We start from the raw sequence: 24,243 nt of genomic DNA, 5'->3' as shown, positions 1-24,243 counted from the left end.
TCCCAGTTACCTGGGTTAATTGATGTGAATAACAACAATGGTGCTTTGAAGCACTCAGGTACAACAGTGGAAATGATCACATTTCTTAGTTAATGAATGAATCACTCTTTCATAAGGATTTGTTTATGGAAATAAATAGAGTCGTACCTTGATTAGCGAATTCCCTAGGAAGGAAGGGCCTTCTCAGTAGTCAGTTGTGTTAAGAACCTAAACAAACAGAATGCTCAGAAGCAGCCGGATCTGAGCTGTGGGAGGGAGGTCTCTGGGCAGGCTTCTGCCCTGGCAGCCCCTCACCCACCACCCCCGCCTGCCCCTTTCAAGTCCACCTGCTGCCGCTCCAACTCCCCCTCTGGGGCTGTGGCCAGAGGCTCCACGTTGGCGAGAGAGACTTTGGAATTCTTTTCCTTCCTGTCCTTAGTGATTGGTTATAAGCTTCTGCTGTGAAAGTCTTCCAACTAAAGGGACAACCCTGCAGGAATCTTTAATTGTGGAATTAACTCCTCCCTCTAAAACAAATAAAACCTTAAAAAGTTTTTAGACATGGAGGAACTGTGTGGTGACTTCAGAGGGAGACATACAAGGGTGGAAGTTGTCTGCTGCTTCTTCAGACCACAGGGAACAAAGATGGCGCAGGCAGGACAGAAAGTTCTACAGAGCTAGCTCTAATACTTCAAGCCCTGAACCCAGCGAGCGCTCCACGTGCTTTTAAAACAGAGTGTTTGCTGGTGGGAGATGTTCATCCCGAAGGTGTGTGATAACCCAGTGTTGCAAACCCAAGAACATTCAACATAGACTCATCAGAATGAAGGTTCCTGAAGCCCCCTCCATCCAGGAAAATCACAATCTCAGGAAATGAGGTCAGAGACCTCCATTTAGTAAGCAACCTTTAATGCACATTTTAAGAATTCCTAGTAATGCATTGCTGTTTGTGTTAAGCATTGCATGTTTTGAGGATCCTCTTGTTTTACTTTAGCATGAACGAGAACTCACTACAACCTCTCATCTGAGCTCTTCAAATATCGCTTGCTCCTCTTGCATTAATTCCACTTGGCTCTACCGAAGCTTTGTTTTATTAAAACACATCCTGATTTGTTGAGCCATAGTTGCATTTAAGTGACCTTTGGTTTATTCTTGAATTATCCATATTTGGGGATAATGTTAAGTTTTAAGTGAAGATAAATGATAATGGTACTAGAAGATAATTTTGTATATGTTAGTTCATTACTGGTTTCTAGAAAATTTGCTTTATTTCCAAATTTACATGCTTGAAAAGAATGCATAATTGGGGATAACAACATTTAAAATCTTTCTTCTATAGTAATTGCTGATAAGGGCAAATTCTTGCAAACAGACTTAAATGTACACAGGAGGAAAATACATCATCCAACCATAAGAGTCCAGATAGAAAAAAAAAAAATCTTGTAGTTGGTTTCTAGTGTAGATTTAAAATAACATTTTAGGGATTTATTTGTAGTGTTAGAAAGGTTACTTCTTCAAAAATGTCAACATTACATTTTAAAGTAGCGCAAGTATATTCATTATGCAGAGCTGTATAAAATTCAGCACAGGCAATCAAAATTTCTTTTCTTGAGATGGTCATGGTGGTTTAAACCACTATTTGGCATGGCCACAGACCATATAGGAGTGCTGGTTCCTGTATCAGCTTATCTACTTTCTATAAGGCTTCTGGCAACGTATATGGGAAAGAGCAGAAATGACTCAAACCCAGATGGAGTTCCTGGTTCAAGCCTGGCCCAACTCTGGCTGTTGCAGGCATTTGGGCAGTGAACCAACAAACAGACAAATAGATTCTCTCTCTCTCTGTTTCCGTCCCTCCGTCCCTCCCTCCCTCTGTCTTCCCTTAATTCAGCCCTTTATCAAAGGGCAGTCACAATCACCTGACTGAGGAATACTACACAGTTCTATTATGTTCATAGAAAACAAAGAGTTAATATTACTCAGTCACAGTCTTGTTGTGGCCTATTTCTGGAATGGACACAGAACATGATTGTAGAGAAAGAGGTATTGCAAAGACCTGTGGAATAAGAAAAATGGTTGCAGCAAAGAGGACGTGTGGCAGAGAAGAGAGAGAAGGGTGGCATCTAGTATCCAGAGAGATGTATGAAGAGGTGTGGTAGAGATAGAACATTGAGGCTCATCTGAAGACTTCTCAGCAGAAAATGCAGTGAAGGAGATGAGAAATCAACAAGGAATTGACCACCATTAGAAACAAGCTTAGGTAGTGAAGTAGAGAACGAAAGAAAATCAGGAAGCCAATATTTTAAAAATGAAATTTTAAAGAAATAGAATGTGGTAAGAATACTTGTAAAAGAAAAATCCTATAACTCTTTTGAATAACGTTAGCTGCTACAGGCAAAGTAACAGTCCCTCAAAGATAGCAACTCCCTAATCCTTGAAACTTGGGAATGCTGCCTTAAATGGCAAGAGGGACTTTGCAGAGTGGTAAAGGTTAGGGACCTTGACGTGGCGCAGATAATTCAGTATAGATAGCATTATTAGTGAGTCCTTAAGAACAGGGAAGTATTCCCAACTGGAGAGGAAGGGAAAGGACTGAGTCATAGGCTAAAGGCTATGAAGATGGAGAAAAAGCATCGTGAACTCTGGGGGTGGTCGCTAGAAGCAGGAAGACACTGGGACTTGGACTCCACCCTGAACCTCCAGAAGTAAATACAACAGGCAGAGCCTAGGTCTTAGCCCAGACAGACCCGTGTCCAGACTTCCAACCTACAGAACTGTGAGAGAATGAATCTGTGCTTTTCAAGTTTCTGGTAATTTACTATAGCAGCAACAAAAAGAACATTAATACACTAGGTCATGGGGGTTACCACAGCACCAAAATGGCTAACTGCTGCTTCTATATAAGGGAATAATGAAGTGGTCTAATCAGCCTCTTTGATAGGAACCTTTAACCCTACCCAACTTCATGCATCAAAATATATTCAGTGCACTTCAGTAATATCAAAGGCACATTGTCTTAAACACTATATCGAATAAGCTCCCTTTAGCAATGAAGTCAACAGGGACAAACAACGGATTCCTGCACTTACTCAGTAATCAGTCCAGTCAAGGAGCATGTTTCTAAAAGGAAATTATGATTCTTTCTGGTCTTGCCTTGGAGTCGCCTTGAAAGGCTGTTGCCATGTTACACAAGTGAACAACTTACCAGTTAGGTCAGAATTATTAGCAGGCTTGAAGGAACGGAATTGAAATAGGATATCCCAAAGCATGCATGAATGCAGAGAAATGCACGATAGCTTTATGAGCAGTAGCACTAGTTGATTAACTCAGTACATTATTTGTGTCATTTAACTTTAAGGTTGTCCATTAACTTAATCTTTTATGTGAACAAGCCTTGTAAAACATGTTTAGACTGAAAGGAGAATGCAGAGAAAACAGCATTAGTTTACCTCATGCTTTTTCAGTTTCTGTCTGTTATAATGGTGAGTTGCCCACAGAGGAAGAGAAAGGAGAGGACTTAAGCAAGAAGAGAGAAGGGAAGCTGTGGGACAGAGGAGGAAGAAATGGAAATAGAGACAGGAGAAAGAAGGGTAGATAAAACAAAGATTTGTAGATGACTCTCGTGTTAAAAATGTCATTATATACTTCATTTCTTTGAGCCTCTCAATAGCCATGTGAGTTAAGAAGAAAAATTATTATTATCATTTTAATGGACCTGAGGCTAAGAGCTGGTTGGGACTCAAGCCAGGCCTCACAAGCCCAACATTCTTTCTAAGATGCCATTCAACATCTCTTTCCGTTCCTTATCATCTTGAAATTGATTTGTTTTTAAAGGAAGAAGAAGGAAAGTCACAGTTCCCGTCCAGAGTCATTGCCTGTTCCCAAGACATGTCCATCAGCACAGTTCCTCTACTCATGCCCTTCCGTGACAGCCGCAGGTAAGAGAGCTTGACCTTCATGTCCATCACACCCCTGATCACCGCTTCATGATAAATGACCCCAACTTGTCTCCCTTCAGAACACAATTTAACCCCAAACCACTCCACGGCAGAATCCCAGCTCATTAAGGAGCAAACCCAACTCCTAGGGCACCTGTGCCACTTGGAGGGCCCTAAATCCAGGATGTTTGCTTGTGAATTTGCCATGTTTAGACACAGAATATGCCTTTAAGTAACAACATACTCTTTTTTGGAAAAGATTTTATTTATTTTTATTGGAAAGTCAGATATACAGAGAGAGGAGGAGAGACAGAGAGAAAAATCTTCCATCTGCTGTTCACTCCCCAAGCAGCTGCAATGGCTGGAGCTGAGCCAATCCAAAGTCAGGAACCTGGACTTCTTCCAGGTCTCCCACTTGGGTGCAGGGTCCCAAGGCTTTGGGCCATCCTCGATTGCTTTCCCAGGCCACTTTTAGTCTGAAAAAAGTGAAACAAGTGAATCTGGAAGATATCCTAAGAGTGTCCAGGAGATCCCAAATGTAGTACTAAAGGCAGAGAATGGGTGGCTAGAAAAACCCCAGGAAGATTCCAGTCATCTTGGGTTCCTCCAGTGACTGGAACATTCTGTTCCCATGGAGAGGCAATCAGAGCTGAACAGAAGCCATAGATCACTCAGTCTTCTTAATTAGGTTTATGTAGGATGTTGAAATCCTATGACAGGTCTGCAGGCTTCATTGTTTACAAAAAGGCTTTCACATCTACTCAGATACTTCAAAAAGTGTATGGAAAATGGGGTTAAACGGTAAGTTGACTTTAATGCGAAATATTTGAAATCGATGCATATAAGAAGTCTTCAAAAAGTTTGTGGGGACAGACCTTTAGCAGGCAAAATGCCTCTATCATACCGTGTCAGCAGGCCTGGCGCAGTGCCTGGCCCTGCCCTTGCCTCCAGCTTTGTGCTCACACAGCTCACACAGGGCTGTGTAATTGGCATCTTGGCACTCACACAGGAGACCTGGATTGAGTTTTGGCAGCAGTTTGGCCCCAACTGCTGTGGGCATTTGAGCAGTGAGGCAACAAACAGAACTTCTCTCTCACTTTTTAATCTCAAATAAAAGTAAATAAATTCAAATTAAAGTTCATGAAAAATAATGTGACCGTGAAAAAAATTATGCATGGATTTTTGAAAATGTGCAAATGTATGACTCCTTTTCCCCATGACCCTTCATATAGTTCTTTAGCATCTCCATTTGATTCACTAAATCCTGTGGGTTAGATTCCTTCAAGACTCCTGACTCTAGTGAGTCAGATCCAGAATACAGGCTTTTGACTTCTGGACTAATGTTCTTGTCCTGTACCACAATGCTTCAGTGATGCAGGAAAATGTGTGGAGGGGACTGGAAATTTGAACTGTAAAGTGTAATAACATAATACTAGCAAACACCTGTGAGAAATTTTTCATAAATTTATTTGCAGATTTTTCTACGCAGACTATCATATTGTGTGTCTCTGTCTAGATCTAAAAAGTCATTCAGTGTTATTTTGTTGACTTACGAGCTGAATGTTTATGCCTCCCCAGATTTAACCTGTATGCCCAGTGTGATGGTGTTAGGAGATACGGCCTTTGGGAGGTAATTAGGTTTAGATGAGGTTAAGGTTATGCGCACAGAACCCTCATGATGAGACAGGTGTTCTGGTAGAAAAAGTAAAACAGAGAGCTGTCTCCCTACCTCTTTGCATGAAGGAAAGGCCAAGGATAGCACACATCACGAAGGCAGCTGTCTGCAAGCCTTCTCCAGGAAGCCTGTTGCTAGTACCTTGATCATGAGCTTCTCACGTTCCAAAATTGTGAAAAATGAATGTGAAGTCACATAGCCCCAAACACATTGAGTACTATGCAATATTAACAGGTTATTCATCAATTTCAAATACACTCGGCATATCAAAAACAAAGTATGCTGCAGACATGGTAAATCTGTATTTTTCTCTTGTATTTTAAAAGTTAATAAATTTTGCTATCTTATTATGCATATTTCACAACTGTAATTATTTCTCTGGAGCCACGGTTTCTCAGCTTTGGCACTTTGGATCTGATCACTCTTTGTTTGCAGGGCTACCCCAAGTGTCGTAGAATATTTAGCAGCCATCCCTGGTCTATATGAAGTGTGCTCCCCTACCCCTAGTTCTGACAACCCAATACATTTGGATATTGCCGATGTCCACGCTTAGAGTCAGCTCTAGAGCCGAAAGTACAGGTATCTTCTGCAGGCACTTATCGATCTATCATTTTCATTCTTTTACTCAGAATTTAGTTAAGAAAACAACAGGAACAGTGTCGTGCTTTCAACAGCAAAGTCTGTAATATGTTATGTGTATTTAGAGGAACAATGATAATTAACTCAAAAAGCGCTGGACCAGTTGTGATTGGAGAGTATCACATAGAAATATGAAGGCCATGGATTTCATGATCCCAGTCATCATCTACAATTCTCACTGGACTTTTTAAAAAACATTTTGTTTTTATTGGAAAGACAGATACACAGAGAGGGGAAGAGACAGAGAGGAAGATCTTCCGTTTAATGATTCACTCAGCAAGTGACTGTAACGGCCGGAGCTGAGCTGATTCGAAGCCAGGAGCCCAGATCCTCTTCCGGGTCTCCCATGTGGGTGCAGGGTCCCAAGGCTTTGGGTGTCCTTGACTGCTTTCCCAGGCCACAAGCAGGGAGCTGGATGGGAAAAGGGGCTGCTGGGATTACAAATCCCATATGGGATCCCAGTGCGTGCAAGGAGAGGACTTTAACTGCTAGGCTAATGTGCAACACCCATTCTCACTAAAAATTTAATACCTAATTTACTTCTTGTTCTTGTACTCTTGTAGACACAACTTTACATTTGGAGAAAGTTGTAGATGTTAACTCTAAGAAAAAAAGTAAGACAATCAAATAAATGTTGATGTATAGTCATTTGGGAATATGGACTTAAGTTTGCAGTTTCACAATGAACTGATTAATATGCAATAAATACAAACATATACAAGAACCCAGTAGTTCTTAACAATCTGATTAACTTTGTGGGCAATGGGTTAAGCCCACTCTATGACTCTGACATCCCATACAGAAACCCTGAGTGGAGTCCCAGCCACTCTGCTTCGATCCAGTTCTCTGCTAACACACTAGAAACGCAGCAGATGAGCCATGCACTTTGACCTTTGCCTCCCATGTGGAAGACTCAGATGCAGTTCCTGGCTCTTTGCTTCCCCTTGGCCTAACCTTGACCTTTGGAAAGTAAACCAGATGCAGGAGGAAAAAATGATATTAGTGTGGAAACAATGGTATTACCGACTTTCCTGTAGCCCTTGACCCTTAGTACCCTAATCAACTCAGTGAGATTATTTTTAAAAATAAATTAAAAAAAAGTAAACCAATAGATGGAAGATCTCTTTCTCTTTGTCTTCTTCCCCTGTCCCTCTGTCCCTGTGCCTTTCAGATGAGTAAAAGAAATAGTATTTTAAAAACAGAAGAAATATAACACATTATTGAAAAAATGAACAAACAACTAGCAGTGCAGACCTTTGGTGCAGCGATGAAGCTGCCGCTAGGGGCGCACCACATCTCGTCTCACAGCAGCTGAGCTCTGAGTCCCAGCTGCACCGCCCACAGCCGCTTCCTGCTAGTGTGCACTCCAGCAAACAGCAGTGAGGGCTTATGCAGCTGAGACCGTTACCACGCAGCGATCCTGATGGGACTCCAATTCCTGGCTGCAACCTGGCCCTGGATGGGGTATTGTGGGCCTTTGGAGAGTGAACTAGTGGGTGGAAACCTCTCTTTCTCCCTCCTGCTTCTCTGTCTCTGCTTTTCAAATAAATAGAAATCAAAATTGAATAAAGAAAGAAACATATTCCAAGGGAATACTTTTTGAAAAGTCTTTCCTAAAGTAGCTGTGTAACCTGATTGCAGGAGAAGCACAAGCAAGATTCAGGGACTGGTTAGATAGCTCTGCCCTTCAAGAGGCAAAAGGCAAAGCTAGGCCAGGATACTCAGTGGGGCCTGTTCCATCAGCCTGAGTGTTGCACTCAGCTTCTGTTGGTAGGTAGTCACTGTGGAGATCCCCAAAGGGCTGTTCCCACTGGTTCTTTATTTGCTCAGGAAAAAGTCTATAGCCACAAACACACAGTATTAATGTGGAACTGCAGATCAACATGTTAGTGTTCAGTCTATCTTGTGGAGCATAAATTCATGGAACAGGTTCAGCCACTATCCTGGTCTGTCCAGAACTGTCCTGGTTTTACTGCTGAAAGTCCCACATCCCCAAAAATCCCTTCAGTCCTGGGTACACCTGGATGGATGGTCACTTATCAAAGAAATTACCAGTATTTACATGGAGAATTTGTTGGAGTTAACTCTTTAGAATGTTTTCCCAGAGGCATAAAGAGAAGGTCAAAGATAGACCCTAAATCTTCTTACGGGAAAGCCATCCTTGTTACGATCAAGTACAACATGGCATTTGCAATAAGCACCTAACCCACCTGACCTGAAGGCACTGCTGCTGCAGTGAGGGAGCACTTCCAAGGGCAGAACAGTCTGCCTCAGATCCCTCACCTAAGCACGGGCACACGGCCCAGCTGGAAGGAAGTTAAGGCCACATGTTGTCTATGAGGAGGTCCTACAGTTACTCCCCTGCACATCTAATTCAAACAGGCATTGAGATCCGAAACATGGAGATATCCACAAATTAGAGGATTCTTGGTTTTTAACAGGGAAAGAAAAGAAAGAAATCCTGGCCAGAGAACTCTCTGAAAGCAGCAAGTGTCTCCTTTGATGTTAATCATGGTGTTGCTATGAGCATACTCTGAGGTCTGTGCTATGGTTGGAATGTCTTCAGATGCTTATATTAAAGATGTATATTATAAATTCTGAAACATGGAATTGTTCTCTACACTATGTTAAGTTCATCTTTTAAAAAGCAATGTGTATAAAATGTGCAGATGAATGCTATTCTACTACTTGGCTATTAGAATTAGTAGACGTAAATGTCATTCAAATGACCTATTAATGACAAAATATGGAGTGTTATTTGAATTTTATCTCTCAAAATGCACCTCTTTAGTATAGCATCATTTTTATAATTTAAAAAAAATTGTCTATTTGAAAATGTATCTTTTTTTAGCTTAAGAATCTGCTTGACTCACAAAACTGCTTATGACTCACAAGATATTCATTCTTTATTATTTATTTGTTATGCATGTTTACAGGGTAGTATGTGATGTTTCCATACATGTCTACATTTTATGATGTCCAGAATACTGATCATATGTTCATTGTAGGATGTACTTTATAGATGATAACCTGAGCTGGTCTTTTACACTGTGTGAGAAGTCCTTCCATCTGACTTGTCGCTATGATCAACAATAGCTTCCTTCTGTGAAGGAGCACAGATCTGTCCTCACAGATCATGATAAAGCAGATGAGCTAGGGACCATCTGTGCTTCTGTTAGCTGATCCTAAGCTGTTGGGTCACTGTAATTGTTAGTTTAGCATACTTATTCTAAAAAAGTAAGACCACCGGTGGGTAAAATGGTTGGCTCCAAAATGCTGAAGGGGATTCTAAGTTGCAGCTGGAGCTCAAGCACTATTTTTCTACTTTGAAGCACTATTACAATTGATTACGTCAAAACAGACCGTGCGTCCAGGGTCACTGCAGTAGACTTGTTTGGGTCTAGTGGTTAAGAGGCCCACATCCCACTGCGGAGGGCTTAGGCTCCGCTTCCCAGCTCCCTTCCTGATTGTGGGAATTCTGGGAATGATGGGTCCCAGAAGTGATGACGCCAGTAGCTGAGTCCCTGCCACCCACATGGAAGGCCTGGATTGAGTTCCCAGCTCCCAGCTTTGGCCTGGTTTGGGCATTTAGGAAATGATTAGGAATTCTGTTTGTTTCTCTTCCTCTCAAATAAGTAAAAATGAATAAAAATCAACTTTAACAGGCTTGACACTTCCCTATAAGACTAAGTCCAAATGTAAGGGCCTTAAATACTACCTTGAATTTAAGGTCCTATCACAATTGTGGCTCCTACAACTTAATCCTACAGGACTGTGATATCCTAGGAAGTGTTTCATGGCAATACCTCTCGTGTCCATCCCCAGTGGCACTGGGCATATCTCATTTCCAGCCCTTCAGGCCCCACTTGGATTAGAATCAGGGTTTTGTCAGTGATGTCACTACCCTGCCTCTGGTTTCAGTTGATTACATGTGCATTACCTAAATGGGAGCCTATACTGAGTAGATGGATTAGAAGGCAATAAAAGCCAGATTAGCTGCAGCTGAAAACACAGAGAAGCGTAGACACCTTAAAAATACTGCGCCAAGGTTGAAAGGGGGTGTCCAGGAAGCAAGAGGCCACCCAGGTCTGGAAATGGTCTGCCACTGAGCGAAGATTTCTGTGAATTGACCACTGACCCAGAACCACTGACTCTTTCCCGGTTAAATAGGTGGACCTGAGAAAGGCTCATTCAGGACTAGCAGCAAAGACAAAAGCACCAGGACTATCACTTACGGCTGGCAAGTGACAACCACAGGCAGGCTGCAAAGTACAGATGCTTGACGCTCACTGGCTCTGAGACTTAAAATATGCCTCTGTCTTCACAATGTTTAAATTTAAAAAAAAAAAAGCTTTCATTTTTTCGAGAACATCAGAACGCTCTCATGCCACGTACTCCAAAAGCTGACTCAAATGAACTGTGAGGGGAAAACTGACTCCAATTGATAGCTGGTTTTAAAAAGGGGGGGATGGGATCAAACAGAGGAAAGTAGTTAGTCACGGAAACGGCATGCTAATGGGACAATATTCCCAATAGCTTTATGCCTTTCCAGGCAAGTCTTATTTTGCCACCAGTATCGAAAGAAACAAAAATATTGTAGTTTGCTAAATGCTACATAATTTAGAATAAATTGTCTAAAAGTAAAGCCTGCTGCTAACTTTAAAATATGTGCTAATGTTATTCAAATCCAGCATATAGACCTCGCTACAGCAAATGCGTTTTTGCTTCCTTGTAAGGATACCGACAAAGTGACTGATTAAACATTTATGCCCTGGATAGCTACTCGTAGTCTTAAATATTTTTTCCAGAAATTGTCTAATTGAATTAGCTATTAAGGTGTTTCCAGTTGGCTCAAGAATAAGTATTTTTTGTGTGCCTACAACAATAGAACCTTCTCAGACATGTATTCCATAATAATGTAACAAAAAAGAACATGAAATTGCATCTGGCTACTTAAAATCAAATGCTATATTTTCAACAATATTTACTTTTTCATTTGCATAAAATAAATAAGGATGATGATTTATGACACAGTCGCCTTAAATCACTCCTCTTCACTTTAGCCCACTGCCTTTTACAAAATGTTTTCATGGCAAAAGTTATTATCTGTAAAGGTATTTAAGATTTTCCCTCCATCATTTTGAATTTCTCATAGCCAAATTTCCGTAGCGTGAGATATACAACTATGCATTTCTGTCTTTAAAATTATCAGTGTGGGTACACTTTTGTGCACACAAGCGCACAGACACATGGATTCTAAAAGCAAACCAATGAGGTGATTCCTCTGCGAAGGCTCCTTGAGCGCCATGAAAATGGGGGCTTCAGAAGCACACGACAGTCTTACAAACCCAACTGCTGGTTAAAATGCTTATAAACACATAGTTAACAGTTTATTGATTGCTTGTTTATAGTTTGTGGCATCTAAGATTATGGAAGAGATAAGACATTACCTCATAAAAACTGTGACAAAAGTAATGATTTAAAAATAAACCTCCATATTATAAAGTCATGAAAATTTATTCCATGAAAGAAAAAAATTCTTATTAAAATTAGAGATCTCTTTTAATAATCCTCTTTGAGTAAAGAAATAATTAGCAAATTTCTATTTTCTACTATCACGGAAACAGATCTCTCCGTGGGACTTTAGAAATAACAACCGCAATGAGGCAAACACATAAATTCTTTGGAAAGGCTGGTCTGAAGATAAACATTTTCAAGGAAATCTTGAATTCAATCTTGGGATTGGCCATGAGACACTATATACAATGTGAAGACTGTTCCAGCTCTCTTATTTTCAGGCACAAAAAACCATATAGTTTTGTACAAAACTTTGTTTTTTTATTTGTGAAATTAAAAATATGGTATTTTATATATATATAAACTTCTATTCCTCTATAAATATAGATGATTTTGTGATAGTGAACAGAATAAATGCATAACAAAATCAAAGACCAACGTCGTTTTAGGGTTTGACAGACAGATCCCTTTCGGTCCAGCCCTGTGGAAAACTTCAAAGTTTAAAACAACACAGATCAGGAGGACTACTTCTCTCCTTTTCCTCACAGAACTAGAGTGAATATTCTTAGACTTGGGAAGGTTGACATCTGCCACACAGCAGCGCATCCTGGAAGGAGCAGGTGGGATTTGCCAAGGGGCCCAGCACACACTTTCCCTGTAGCATGCGGTTTATTTCAGGAGCTGATCCCATTAACCCTCCCACCTCCTTCACCTCCCCACCTCTTGCCAGGTTTTTATTAATGGGGTCAATTGTTCCTCCCTCAGTCCGTGTTGCTGAGTAGCAATCACGGTGTCAGCCTGGACGCTCCAATCTGTGCATCTTACGGTTTCTTTTCTGAAACGTATCTGTTACTGGATGAGAAATAAGCAGGCAGCGCTTCATTCTGAGTGTGTGGCATGAGCACTCCCTGCGCTGTGCCTTTTCCGCCCATTCCGCTGCCTGGTTGGGCCAAGCCAGGAGCAGCACCTGAACACTTGGCAGGTGCCCTTCTGGTTCCTTCACACGGGGTGAAATCTGCACACAAAGGCTGTGCCATGCCTACAGGAGGCCTGCCAGGCATCCCAGCGCAATTAGAGCGCGCATTCTGCAGTCCCATCCCCAGTGGCTCCCAACCCATACTGCCGCCTCAGCTGCCCATATCTCCCTAACCACATCTTTCCATGACGCCGGCCAAACCCACACCAGGTTTTAGCCCCACAGAGAAGGGAATGAGCTCATCCACCAACCATCAGACTGACAAAAAGTTTGGCGTCGAGTTTCCTCCTCTGACCCACTGCAGGTTGAAGCAGGGAGGAGTGCCTGGGCGTGGGTGTCTAGGGGCTGGGACCGCTAGCACCCACGCCCTTGGGCTCCCGCGGAGCTGAAGGAATGGTCTCCAAAATGCGACTTCCTGCAGTTTGCAGCTGGATTTGGGAGGAGCACGAGCCCACCCCAGGTCTGGAAGCTCCCCGTGCAGTTGGGCACCTGCTGGGCTGGGCCCCTACCACCAGCCAGGAGAGGGAGGGAGGGAGCAGAGGAGAAGACGGGAAGTGAGGAGGCTTGCAGCCCCAGCAGGGACGCACGGGCGTGCGCCGGGCTGTGCCCTCTACGCTACCCCGAGAAGGAAAAGCCTGCCATGGTTCGACCACCCTAGATCACTGAACTTAAAAACAAAACAAAACAAGAACCGTGGGATTGGTCATCATTTAAATACAAATATACTTACAAAAATCTTACACTGGCTATTTACAGTCGTAAAAGCGTACCCAGTTCCGGTACCGGAGTGTCGGTCCAGTCTCCCTCCCTCACTCTACCCCTGCAGTCTGGCTCCTGGAGTCCACTGCCACCACCAGGGACCATGTCCCCCACAGGGGCTCGGTGGACCGAGGCGCCCCCGCGGACCCCCTCACTGCCCTCCAGGGAGAAAACAGGCTCCAGTCGCAAGGCCCCCAATCCCGCCCCGCCCTGCAAGCCTCACACCGTGGTCTCCCCCTGCTTGCTGTTGGTGAGCCGAGTATAAAACTTCCTCCAGGAGTTGAGGGTCTTGCCGGACCAGATCCAGAAGCCCGACGTGATGCCCACGATGAGAGTCATCAGGTACTTGATCATGAAGACCGTGAAGTCGGGGCTCATGGGCGGGTGCGGTGGTGCAGCCCCGCCCGCCTGCAGGTGCGGGCAGGGGATGGCGTAGCTCTTGCAGCTCTGGGCCACCCAGCTGCGCTCCCACTGGTCTCGGAAGGCCTGCTCGTAGAAGTAGCAGGCGATGACGATGGTGGCGGGCACTGTGTAGAGCACGGAGAACACGCCGATGCGCACCATGAGCTTCTCCAGCTTCTCGGTCTTGGTCCCGTCGTGCTTCATGATGGTGCGGATGCGGAAGAGCGACACGAAGCCGGCCAGCAGGAAGGACGTGCCGATGAACAGGTAGACGAAGAGCGGCGCCAGCACGAAGCCCCGCAGGGCGTCCACGTTGTTGAGGCCCACGAAGCACACGCCGCTCAGCACGTCACCATCCACCTGGCCCAGCGCCAGGATGGTGATGGTCTTGACAGCCGGCACGGCCCAGGCGGCCAGGTGGAAGTACTGGGAGTTGGCCTCGATGGCTTCGTGGCCCCACTTCATGCCAGCAGCCAGGAACCAGGTGAGTGAGAGGATCACCCACCAGATGGAACTGGCCATGCTGAAGAAGTAGAGCATCATGAAGAGGATGGTGCAGCCTTCCTTCTTGGTGCCCTGCGCCACGGTGCGCGCCCCATCCTCGGCAAACTTGTCATTGCACACCACGCGATCTTCCAGCAGGAAGCCGGCTATGTAGGCCACGGCCACGGCTGTGTAGCAGCCCGACAGGAAGATGATGGGCCGCTCCGGGTAGCTGAAGCGTCGCATGTCCACCAGGTACGTGAGCACCGTGAAGAGCGTGGAGGCACAGCACAGAACCGACCAGATGCCGATCCAGGTGCGTGAGAAGCGCAGCTCCTCGGGCCCGAAGTACATGAGCCCGTACACCTTGGTGGGCTCGCATGGCGCTCCGCAGTCCTTCTCCCCCAGGAAATGGTAGTTGAGATACGCAGGCACCTTGAGCGCGCGGGGGCAGGAGAACTTGCCCCGCTCCGCCGCGCCGGCGCCCCCGCCGAAGCCGCCTCCGCGGTGCCCGCCGCCGCCGTGCTGGGGGTTGCTGGTCCAGAACTCAGGCAGCAGCGAGGGCGTCGGTGTGCCCTTGTCCGACGTGTTCTGGCCCACGCACAGCTCGCCGGCGCCGTGCACTGGGAACTTCTCGCACTTGAGTGTTTCCGGCCACTGGAAGCCGAACTTGTTCATGAGCGCCTCGCAGCCCTGGCGCGCGCGCTCGCACAGGGAGCGGCAGGGAGGCAGCGCCTGCTCCAGCACGGTACACACGGGCGCGTACATGGAGCACAGGAAGAACTTGAGCTCGGCCGAGCACTGCACCTTCACCAGCGGGTAGAACTGGTGCACCTCCAGGCCCGCGTCCTCCTGGTTCGTGTGGCCCAGCAGGTTGGGCATGATGGTCTGGTTGTAGGCGATGTCCGTGCACAGCGGGATGGAGATGGGCTGGCAGTAGCCGTGGTCCGGGATGGAGATGCCCCGTTCTCCGTTGTACTGCTGCCCGCCCTGCTGCGGCTGGGGCGGCGGTGGTGGTGGAGGCGGCGGAGGCGCCGCCGGGGGCTGCTGTCCCGGCCCGGGCCCCTGGCCCGCCGCCTGCGCTCGCACCCCCAGCAGCAGCGGAGCCTCCAGCAGCCAAAACAGCAGCAGCAGCCGGCGCGCCAGGCGCCCGGGGTGGAGGCAACGGCGCCGGCGGCCGCCTGCGTCCCCGCTCCCCGCCTCGGCCGGCCCGGCCCAGAGCGCCCCGGCTGCACAAAGTTCCCGGCTCACGCCCGCGGCGGCAAGAGCAGCCCGGGACTTCTTAGGCGCCTCCTCCTCAGCCATACTTTCTCGGCTCCTTTCTCGGCGCAGTTCGGCTGGCGGCGGCGCCCACTGCGTCCCGGGAGACTCGGTCCCGGCCGGTGCCCTCCGTCGAGCCCGCGCCGCGCTCGGCCCGCACCCCCGGCTCCCGCTCCGCGTCCCGCAGCCGCCACCGCCGCCGCGGAAACTTGCGGTTCATGAAGCGTGGGGCGCGGGGAGAGCCCGGCTGGCTCGGGCGCGCCGGGGTCGCGTCCCGCCTCTGCTGGCCCTCGGCTCCCTGGCTCCCGGCTGGCGACGCCGCGCTAGTGGCCTGGGCCCCGAGCCGCGCGCAACTCTCCGCAGCCCAGCGGCCTCGGCTCCCCCCTGCGCCTCCGCCTCCTTCTCCGCCGCCGCCGCCTGACCATTTGTGTCAATCCCTCAACTCGCTCGCTCTCCTCTCCCTCGCGCGCCCTCGGACCGGTTTCCAGGCGCCCCGCAGTCTGTCTTTCACCAGGAGGGAGGAGCCTTGAAACCGACGCGGAACCGGAGGCTCAGGGACCGTCGCCCAATCGCGGCCCCGGCTTCGCGGCGCAGAGGGAGCCCGCCGCCTACTCGCCCAGCGCAAGCCGGCGGCGGGCGGGCGAGCTGGCGCGAGGGAGGCGGCGGCGGGAGGAGCCGGAGGAGGAGGAAGTAGTGGTGGTGATGGCAAAGGCTGCGAGGAGGCACAAAGAGTGGGGTCTGCTAGGAAGCGGCACGGGCTTAGTCGCTGCTGTCTTTGCCAAAGGCCCGGCGTGCAGCCGGAGATAAAGAACCGGGGGCGGCGGGAGCGCAGGGAGCGCTGCCCTGGCCGGCGTGGCGCCCCGAACGCCGGCCACAAACGCCGCGCGAGGCGTTGCGGTCGGCGCCCACGCCCTGGGCTCACGGGCGGGCGTCTGCGGGGCTGGGCGGCGGACGTGGCCCGCGTGGGCTCCAAGCGCCTTTCCCGCCGCGCAAGTTCGCGGCTGCTCCAGGGTCGGGCCAGGGCAGCACGAGCCAAACGCAAACTTGGAGGGGTCGCCAGAAGTCCGGGCAGCGGCGCCTTTCGCTGTCGCCCTCCTCGTCCTCCCCTCCTCTCTAGTGGGAGATGGGAGCAAAGGAAGGCCAGCCAGGGCGGGTTTTGGAGAGAGGAAAAAACTTGCCAGCCGAGGAGGTCGCGCCCTGCGCAGGCCCCACCAGCGGCGCGATGCAGGGCTGAGCCCCGGGCAACCACGAGGTCAGGGGAGCGAGCCCTTTGGGTACCGCAAGCTGAGCTGCTGCGCGGTGTCTGACCGGTGCGCGGGGCTGGAGGTGCCAGGTAAAAAACCCAAACAAGAGCCAAAGGAGTGTGGAAGGAAAACGCAAACCACACACTCCTGCCTCCCCCGCCCCGCACACTCCGAGTCACCAACACGCGGTCCTGCTTTCCCCATCAGCTGCTCGTTGGACGCATGAATTTCGTGGTTGGTGCCATTGTATTATTCCTTCTCCCCAAGGTGTTTTGGACCTAGGGTTGGACCCTATACCAGGATGGATACTCTTCCCCAGTTCTTGTCGCTTGTAGTTGTCTTCATTCATTCATTTCCAGACTTAACCCCACTCCCGGTGACCTGCACGCTATTGTGCTGGGTCCTGGGAGATGGCAGCAACGTGGTCCAGCCTCCCAGGAGGACACGGTGGCACAGAAGGGCCCAGCATTATTCCTCAGTGTGGCCCAAAACAGGGCACGGAGGAAGCAATCAGCTCAGGTGAGCAGGGAAGGTTCGAGGGTCCCACAGGGCGCAAGGCACATGGCATGGAGGTTACCTAAACGTGACTGTGGCTGGGGCAATTCCCGCCAAGCAGGAAGGGAGGTTTGGGTCCATGCTGGAAAGTTTGGGCCGGATTATGCAGAGGACAGGGGCCACTAAAGGACCCTTTCCTGCATGTGGGTACCAAGTGCCTCCCAGATGCCTGCAGGCCAGACGCGGCAGGAATCACTGGGACACACGCACGGGCTGTGGGACTTGGGCACTAGGCCTTCGGCCGTTCCCAAGGAACACACAGTGGCAACCGTACCTGCTCAAAGCAGGCCTTTCAGTTTTCCGCATCCTCATGGTGTCGGTAGACCATACAGTCCATTCTTTCACAAGTATTTCTAATTGGTAATATTTGCTCAAAGCCACAGATACCAGATGCACTTGTGATGTGTGTGTGCGCACATGTGTGTGCATGCCCGCACGCTCTGGCCATGACTCCTGGCATATTCAGTGTTTGATCGGAGGTTTGGAAGTGCAGGTGCTCTCAGAGATGCTCTGAGCAGCAGCCAGAAACTGCTGGCCTTACTCTCCCGTGTGTGCCAATCCCCCACCCCCTCCATTCCCAGGTCCCCAGGTCCCCGGAACCTCTAGCTTCAAGGCTCCTCCTTCTGCGGGCAATATCCATGTGTGGGGGCTGCCTGTCCTCACTCACTCCTCCCTGGCCAACGCATCCCTGTGTTGTGCTGCAGGCTGTCAAGGTCATTGAAAGGCCAAGATGGATGCTAAGTGGACTGACCTTAATGTCAGCTCGCAGGCAGTCTCACCTGATGTATGAAGCACCCATACTGTCACCCCAAACCCCTCTTCCTAGAGGGGTAGAGCTCAGGCTTGTGGTGAAGACCTCAGTGCTTCTACTCTAGGCGTGGGACACACTGGTGTGTCCCAGGTTCCTCTACTGAATTCTTGACCTTGCACTGAGGAACCAGAGTTGGGCAGACCTCACCCAGTTGACATCTGAGAGCAGGAGGTCCAGAAATGCCAAGGGGAGTGCTTCGGGGGCACAGTTTTGGGTGCAGGAATTTCACTTACTGTTTCAGTTCTTTCTATATTCTTTTGAGTCAACTGTGGTTAATTTTTGAAGTCAATTTTGTCTGTTGTTCTCCCTCAATCCATTGCATTAAAAAAAAAAAAGACTTCAAAACATTTTTTTTAATTCTCTAAGAGTTGTTTCCCAAAGTTGAAAACAAAAAGCAGCAAGGTCAACATGTTGAACACAGCCATGGAGACATGCACGGGCATTCCCTGTTGGAGTGCCTGGGATATGATCCTGGCTCTGCTCCCAATCCCGGCTTCCTGTCGGTAGTCATGCTAGGAGGCAGCAGGCGATGGCTTGAGCAATTGGATCCTTTCCACCCACGTGGGAAACCTAAACTGATTTTGCAGTCTCCTGGCCCAGCTCAGGTTGCTGTGCACGTGTTGAATCTGTGGATGGGACCTTGCACCTCCCTACCTCCCTCCCTCTCTCCTTCTCTGGTTTTACATTTCTCTATTGTAACATTACAATTTTCTGTGCATCAAGTCCACATAATAAAGAAGAAGCTACTAAAATCAGGAACGATTCATCAGCATTATTGGAAGCAGGGTTTCTGCGGAGGTGGTGGAGGTGATGTGTGGGAAAAGATGAGAAGAAAAATGACAATTGCTTATTTTTTTTTAAAGATTTATTTTTATTATTTTTTTTTTATTGGAAAGGCGGATATACAGAGAGGAGAGACAGAGAGAAAGATCTTCCGTCCGATGATTCACTCCCCAAGTGAGCACAACGGCCGATACTATGCCGATCCCAGGAACCTGGAACCTCTTCTGGGTCTCCCACGCGGGTGCAGGTTCCCAAAGCTTTGGGCCGTCCTCGACTGCTTTCCCAGGCCACAAGCAGGGAGCTGGATGGGAAGTGGAGCTGCCAGGATTAGAACCGGCGCCCATATGGGATCCCTGGAGTGCGAGGCGAGGACCTTAACCACTGTGCCACGCCGCTGGGCCCGACAATTGCTTATTTTAATGTAAGGTAACGTATTAATTTCTCAGAATATGGAAAGATTTGACATCCACTGTTAACAGTTACTAAGCATGAACTCTTAAGAATTTTGCAGAAATTTTTAAAAGTATTTATTTATTTATTGCAAAGTCAGATATACAGAGAGGAGGAGAGACAGAGAGGAAGATCTTCCGTCCGATGATTCACTCCACAAGAGAGCGCAACAGCCGATGCTAAGCTGATCCTAAGCCAGGATCCAGGAACTTCTTCCAGGTCTCCCACGCGGGTGCAGGGTCCCAAGGCTTTGGGCCGTCCTCGACTGCTTTCCCAGGCCACAAGCAGGGAGCTGGATGGGAAGTGGAGCTGCCAGGATTAGAACCGGCGCCCATATGGGATCCTGGGGGCGTTCAAGGCGAGGATTTTAGCCACTAGGCCACACAGCTGGGCCCAGAAATTTTTTTTTTTAATTAGGTCAAACTGCAAACATAAGTTGGCTCCTCCTCAATACTGTTGTAACAGTCTTCAAACTCGGTTAGTTTTCCTCATATCTAAGAGGGTCAGGGTCACTGTGTGTCAGGCTGAATGTGGGTGACTTTGAGATCGAGATCTTTTCCCCATGGCAAAGTTGTATGGTTGAATATACACAGACATGCAAGCAGGTAGCCATTCCAAATGCACCCTGACCCCGAGAGCACCTAAGCTCACAGGTGAGTTACTGAGTTATTTTGTTATAGGCTTGTGGGTAATGGGCTCACATTGTCTTTGTTGAATAACAGATTTTAAACACAGGTTAACTGCATTTGGAGTAAGTACCACGGGTGTATATTTGCCATGTGGCTTAAACTGTGCTTCGAGAAGAGCCGTATCATCTCCTTTTAGTAGATAAGGACTCTAAGGCTGTAAAGCCCATTTGTCAAGTTCTTATAGCTGTGGGTGCTAGATCAGGATCTGAGTCTGATTAAAGTCCCTAGAAATCTAATAAATGGATCTAAGTACACCTGTCCACTACTAGAAATTGTGGAAGTGTGGCCTTTGAGTATACTTCTACAGTGCTTCTTTAGTATCTAACATCGGTTTCTATGCAGAATATACGTGACCTGTGAATGGTATGAATACTGGGATTCACTGATGCATTCAACCAGCATTCTGCAAACTGTGTTCAGTGGAAACTTGTTCAAGTAAGTTTGGCGAAAGGCCATACTTTATGTCCTTTCAGAGATTTGTATTAGTTTATCAAAATCTTTGAGAAATGCCGAAGTGAAGAAGCTTTTTTTAAACTGTGTATCTAGTTAGTATTTCCCAAATTTGGAAATTTGGAACACACACACACACACTGAACTCATATATGTTACTGATTGTTTTGCCTGATGTTAGTGTTCTGTGGAGCACAGTTAGACAAATGCTGGCTTAGACTTCATATATGTGGGACCATATTTGTAAGAGTTTTGTCATGTTGGACTCATTGTATCACTTTTGTTACATCAGGGGTAGAAACCTGGGCACTTGGCTGGCTGTGCTGTGGAGTTCCTTGTGCGGGGATGCTGTTTGGCTGGGGAGTGGAGAGGGATTGTGGGTGCGGATGCTCGGGTCATGCCATTTCCTCTCCAGCAGGCAGCATCATAAGTCTATTGTCTTTGTAGAGACGCCTTGGATGCAACTTGGTCTAAATTTTCAGTGTGGATCTCCAATTCCATGATTTTCCAACCCAGAAATGAGTGCATAAGCTACTTTTCATATTCGGAAATGTTTCTGTTGCAAACCATTCTAAAATTAAATATCTTTTGCCTTTTCTTTATTCTCATACAGATCTGTTCTTAACATTGGTAAAATAGTCCTTGCATTCATTCATATACAAAGCCTCAATTGGAAGATGTGTGTGTGTGTGTGGTTTTCCCTAAAACAGTTTATACAAATAGATTTTCAGTATTATTATCTTGCTTTTTAATTTGATGCTTATGTAGCTAATTCATATTAATGTATTAAAGTAACATTTGAGAGTCAGCCATAATTTGCTAGAATCTGCATTTATGGAGAAGTATATTCAGTAGGTCTAAATATAAATCATGAATTTCTTGTACATCAATCTCACAAAATATATTTTTTAAAAAATGGAGGTATGAAAGAAAAAAATTACGTTACTGAACTTCCATCAGCACAGTAATGTAATAATTATGCATCTAACTTTTCTTATAATTCAAATGCTGAGTTATAAGAAGGTATTTTGTTCATTAAGTCTAAAGGGAAGCTGACATTTCAAGATCTATCTCCTGCCTGTGCTCTTAGTCCCGTTGTCATTGTGTCACTGGAAATAGTGTGCGCTGTTGGCAAAACTTCCTGCGAAACATACAGGCATTTGTGTTGAATTCAGAATGAAGCCCTGGCAGATGTGTCGATGAGCCCTTGCAAATGAAACCCTTATGCCTCATGGACTTGAAGGGGCTGCTCTGATTGGCTGGGATGTGGGAAGCTGAGAGCTGGTAAATCGTGTGCTTGTAAGTGAGCATTGCCAGTTTCCCTCTGATGACTCGTGAGTGTGTGTGTGTGTAGGGAAGATGTCGTGTTTGGCAGCTAATAGGTTGTTTTCTTTTTTGCTTGTTCCTTGCATTAACTTCTCCTAGCTGAAGGTAACAGGGAAGTCAACCCCTATTTTCTAAAGTTGCTATATTACTTCTCAAAAATAACAGAAGATGAAGAATAGCAATATATTGTTTCCGCTTTATTAGAAGTCTAAGACTGGAGCAATCCTGGTACTTAAATTAAAAAGAGGAAGTCTTTTTCCATGAGGGTTGTCATCATGATGACTCTTCTCTGGGAATATCCTGCAAGGTGCAGGAATGGAGCCTTCTGAATGTGACTTGGAGTGAGTGGCAGGTGGTTGGGACACCAGTCACAGCACATACATCTGACATCTTGAGGGCCTGGGTTTCACACTCAACTTCAGTTCTGACTCCAGCTTTTTGTGGACACAGACTCTGGGAGGCAGACATGGTGGCGTAAATAGTTGGGTTCCTGCCCTCTTGTGGAAGACCTGGTTTGAGCTCCAGACTCCTATCCAGCCCAGCTCCAGGCGCTAAAGGCATTTGGGGGACAAATCAGCAGATTTGCCTTAAGTCAGTGGGAGAATGGTTCAAATGCAATTCCACATGTATTACGCCAACTGCTTACCAAGGAAGCAAGACACATGCCATAGCTTTGGCAGCCTCATTGTAAAGGTTCTTAGAACACCCAAAGCCTTCCAGGAATCTCTGAGAGTCATTTAGATCTTTCCGAATGAAGGATATCAACAGCAGTGGGCCTGGCCGTAGTAGACTCTGGGCCTCGATGGGGACTTAGCCTCAGTTTAGGGAGGAGGTCTCTGCAGAGAGCTGCAGCCAGACACTGGGTGAGCACCTGTGCCCTGGTCTGAGAGGAGCTTGGGGCAACTTGTGGTGCACACGTGCCACATTCTCACTTCTGTTTCCTTCTGAAGAAAGGTCTGACATCCCAGTATTCTTTACTTTCGGATAAAATCAGAGCAATGATCTAGTGAGTATTGTTAATCTTGCTGGCTTTCACAGACTGTTGTTCAGATCACAAAAGAGATGTGTGTGTTTACATCAAAGCATCCAAACATTAAGCAGTAGGCAAATGCACTTGTTAAAACTGTGCTGGCACAGTGATTTTAGCAAGCTCTGCATTATTGATCTGGGTAGATGGAATGCAGTCAGGTTGCATTTACGCCAAGGACTTTAATTTTTAACTTTTTAAGAAGTGAGTGAAATCTCTGTGTGAACTCATGCGCTTCCCAGGGGTCTCCGTGCCTGTTGAGTCCATGGGGCATGCACTTTGCTGCAGGCCCTTCACTTTAACCCACATGTTTCAGCTTAGAAAAGGAACTTTGCAATCAATAGAAATTATGTATGGATTGGAAAACTAGACGCACAGGTCAAGTTTGGGTCTGATGATTTATTTGAATAAGATTCAATTTGTCCTTTTATCCCATTATTATTTCTCACATCTGTTGTTTCCTGTATGTTCCAGAGACTCATTGCTGTGTGACAAATTACACCATATTTGGTGCATAAGATTATCACCATTATGTTACGCTTGTAGTTTCTAGGATCAGGAATATGGGCGGGGTAGTAGATGTGTGGAAGTTTGGCCGAGAGTGTGACAGGACACCCTCTTGGGGCTGGGGATCTACAAAAGTGCCCGACCCCTCGCCTGCAGTGGCTGCCCTCTGACAAGGCTTGGCAGCCACAGCACCTGCAAGTGGCTCTCCAGCCTGGCCCACTTCCCCAGGTTGCAGGGGTGTTCCCTGATGGCTCTGCATTGCAGTAGCATAGCAGAAGCTACGTATTCTTGCATGCCCTAGCCTTGCGACTTAAACTATGCTGCTTATAATGTATTCCACGGACTTAAGTAAAGTGTCACCAACCTGCCAGATGCAGGTAGAGAGGCCTGGACCACAGCTTGTGGGAGCAGGGAAAGAACATGTAGCAATCTTTTAGAACATGCTGCATTGAAGATCCTAAACTTGCAATGTATAATAATTGTATAATGTATTGTGGAGTTAGATTGTTGTAATAGGGGCCAATGTGATGGCTCAACTGGTTAGTTTTCTACCTCCAAGTGCCAGGATCCCACATGGGAGCTGATTTGTGTTCTGGCTGCTTCACTTCCCACCCAGCTCCCTGCTTGTTGTCTGGGAGAGTAGTGGAGGATGACCCACAGCCTTGAGACCCTGTACTCCCATAGGAGATCCAGAAGAAGCTCCTGGCTTGGATTGGCTCATCTTCAGCTGTTGTGGCCTTTTGGAGAATGAACATGCAGATGGCAGATCTTTC

At 47.1% G+C, this 24,243-nt stretch overlaps 1 protein-coding gene across 1 annotated transcript; it reads right to left on the bottom strand.

Annotated features, from left to right (window-relative positions):
- Positions 1 to 11,181: 11,181 nt before the first annotated feature.
- On the bottom strand, positions 11,182 to 16,076 carry FZD1 (frizzled class receptor 1). The gene has a single exon (XM_040964861.1). The coding sequence runs from the start codon at positions 15,671 to 15,673 to the stop codon at positions 13,703 to 13,705; it is 1,971 nt and encodes a 656-aa protein (XP_040820795.1). The 5' UTR covers positions 15,674 to 16,076; the 3' UTR covers positions 11,182 to 13,702.
- Between the last annotated feature and the right edge of the window lie 8,167 nt (positions 16,077 to 24,243).

The sequence above is a fragment of the Ochotona curzoniae genome, unplaced genomic scaffold (assembly GCF_017591425.1).
Source record: "Ochotona curzoniae isolate NIBS_2020 unplaced genomic scaffold, NIBS_Ocur_1.0 scaffold_3835, whole genome shotgun sequence".
NCBI classification, from domain to species: Eukaryota; Metazoa; Chordata; class Mammalia; order Lagomorpha; family Ochotonidae; genus Ochotona; species Ochotona curzoniae.
The sequence above is the reverse complement of the archived record's forward strand: the minus strand, read 5'-3'. Positions and strand labels throughout refer to the sequence as shown.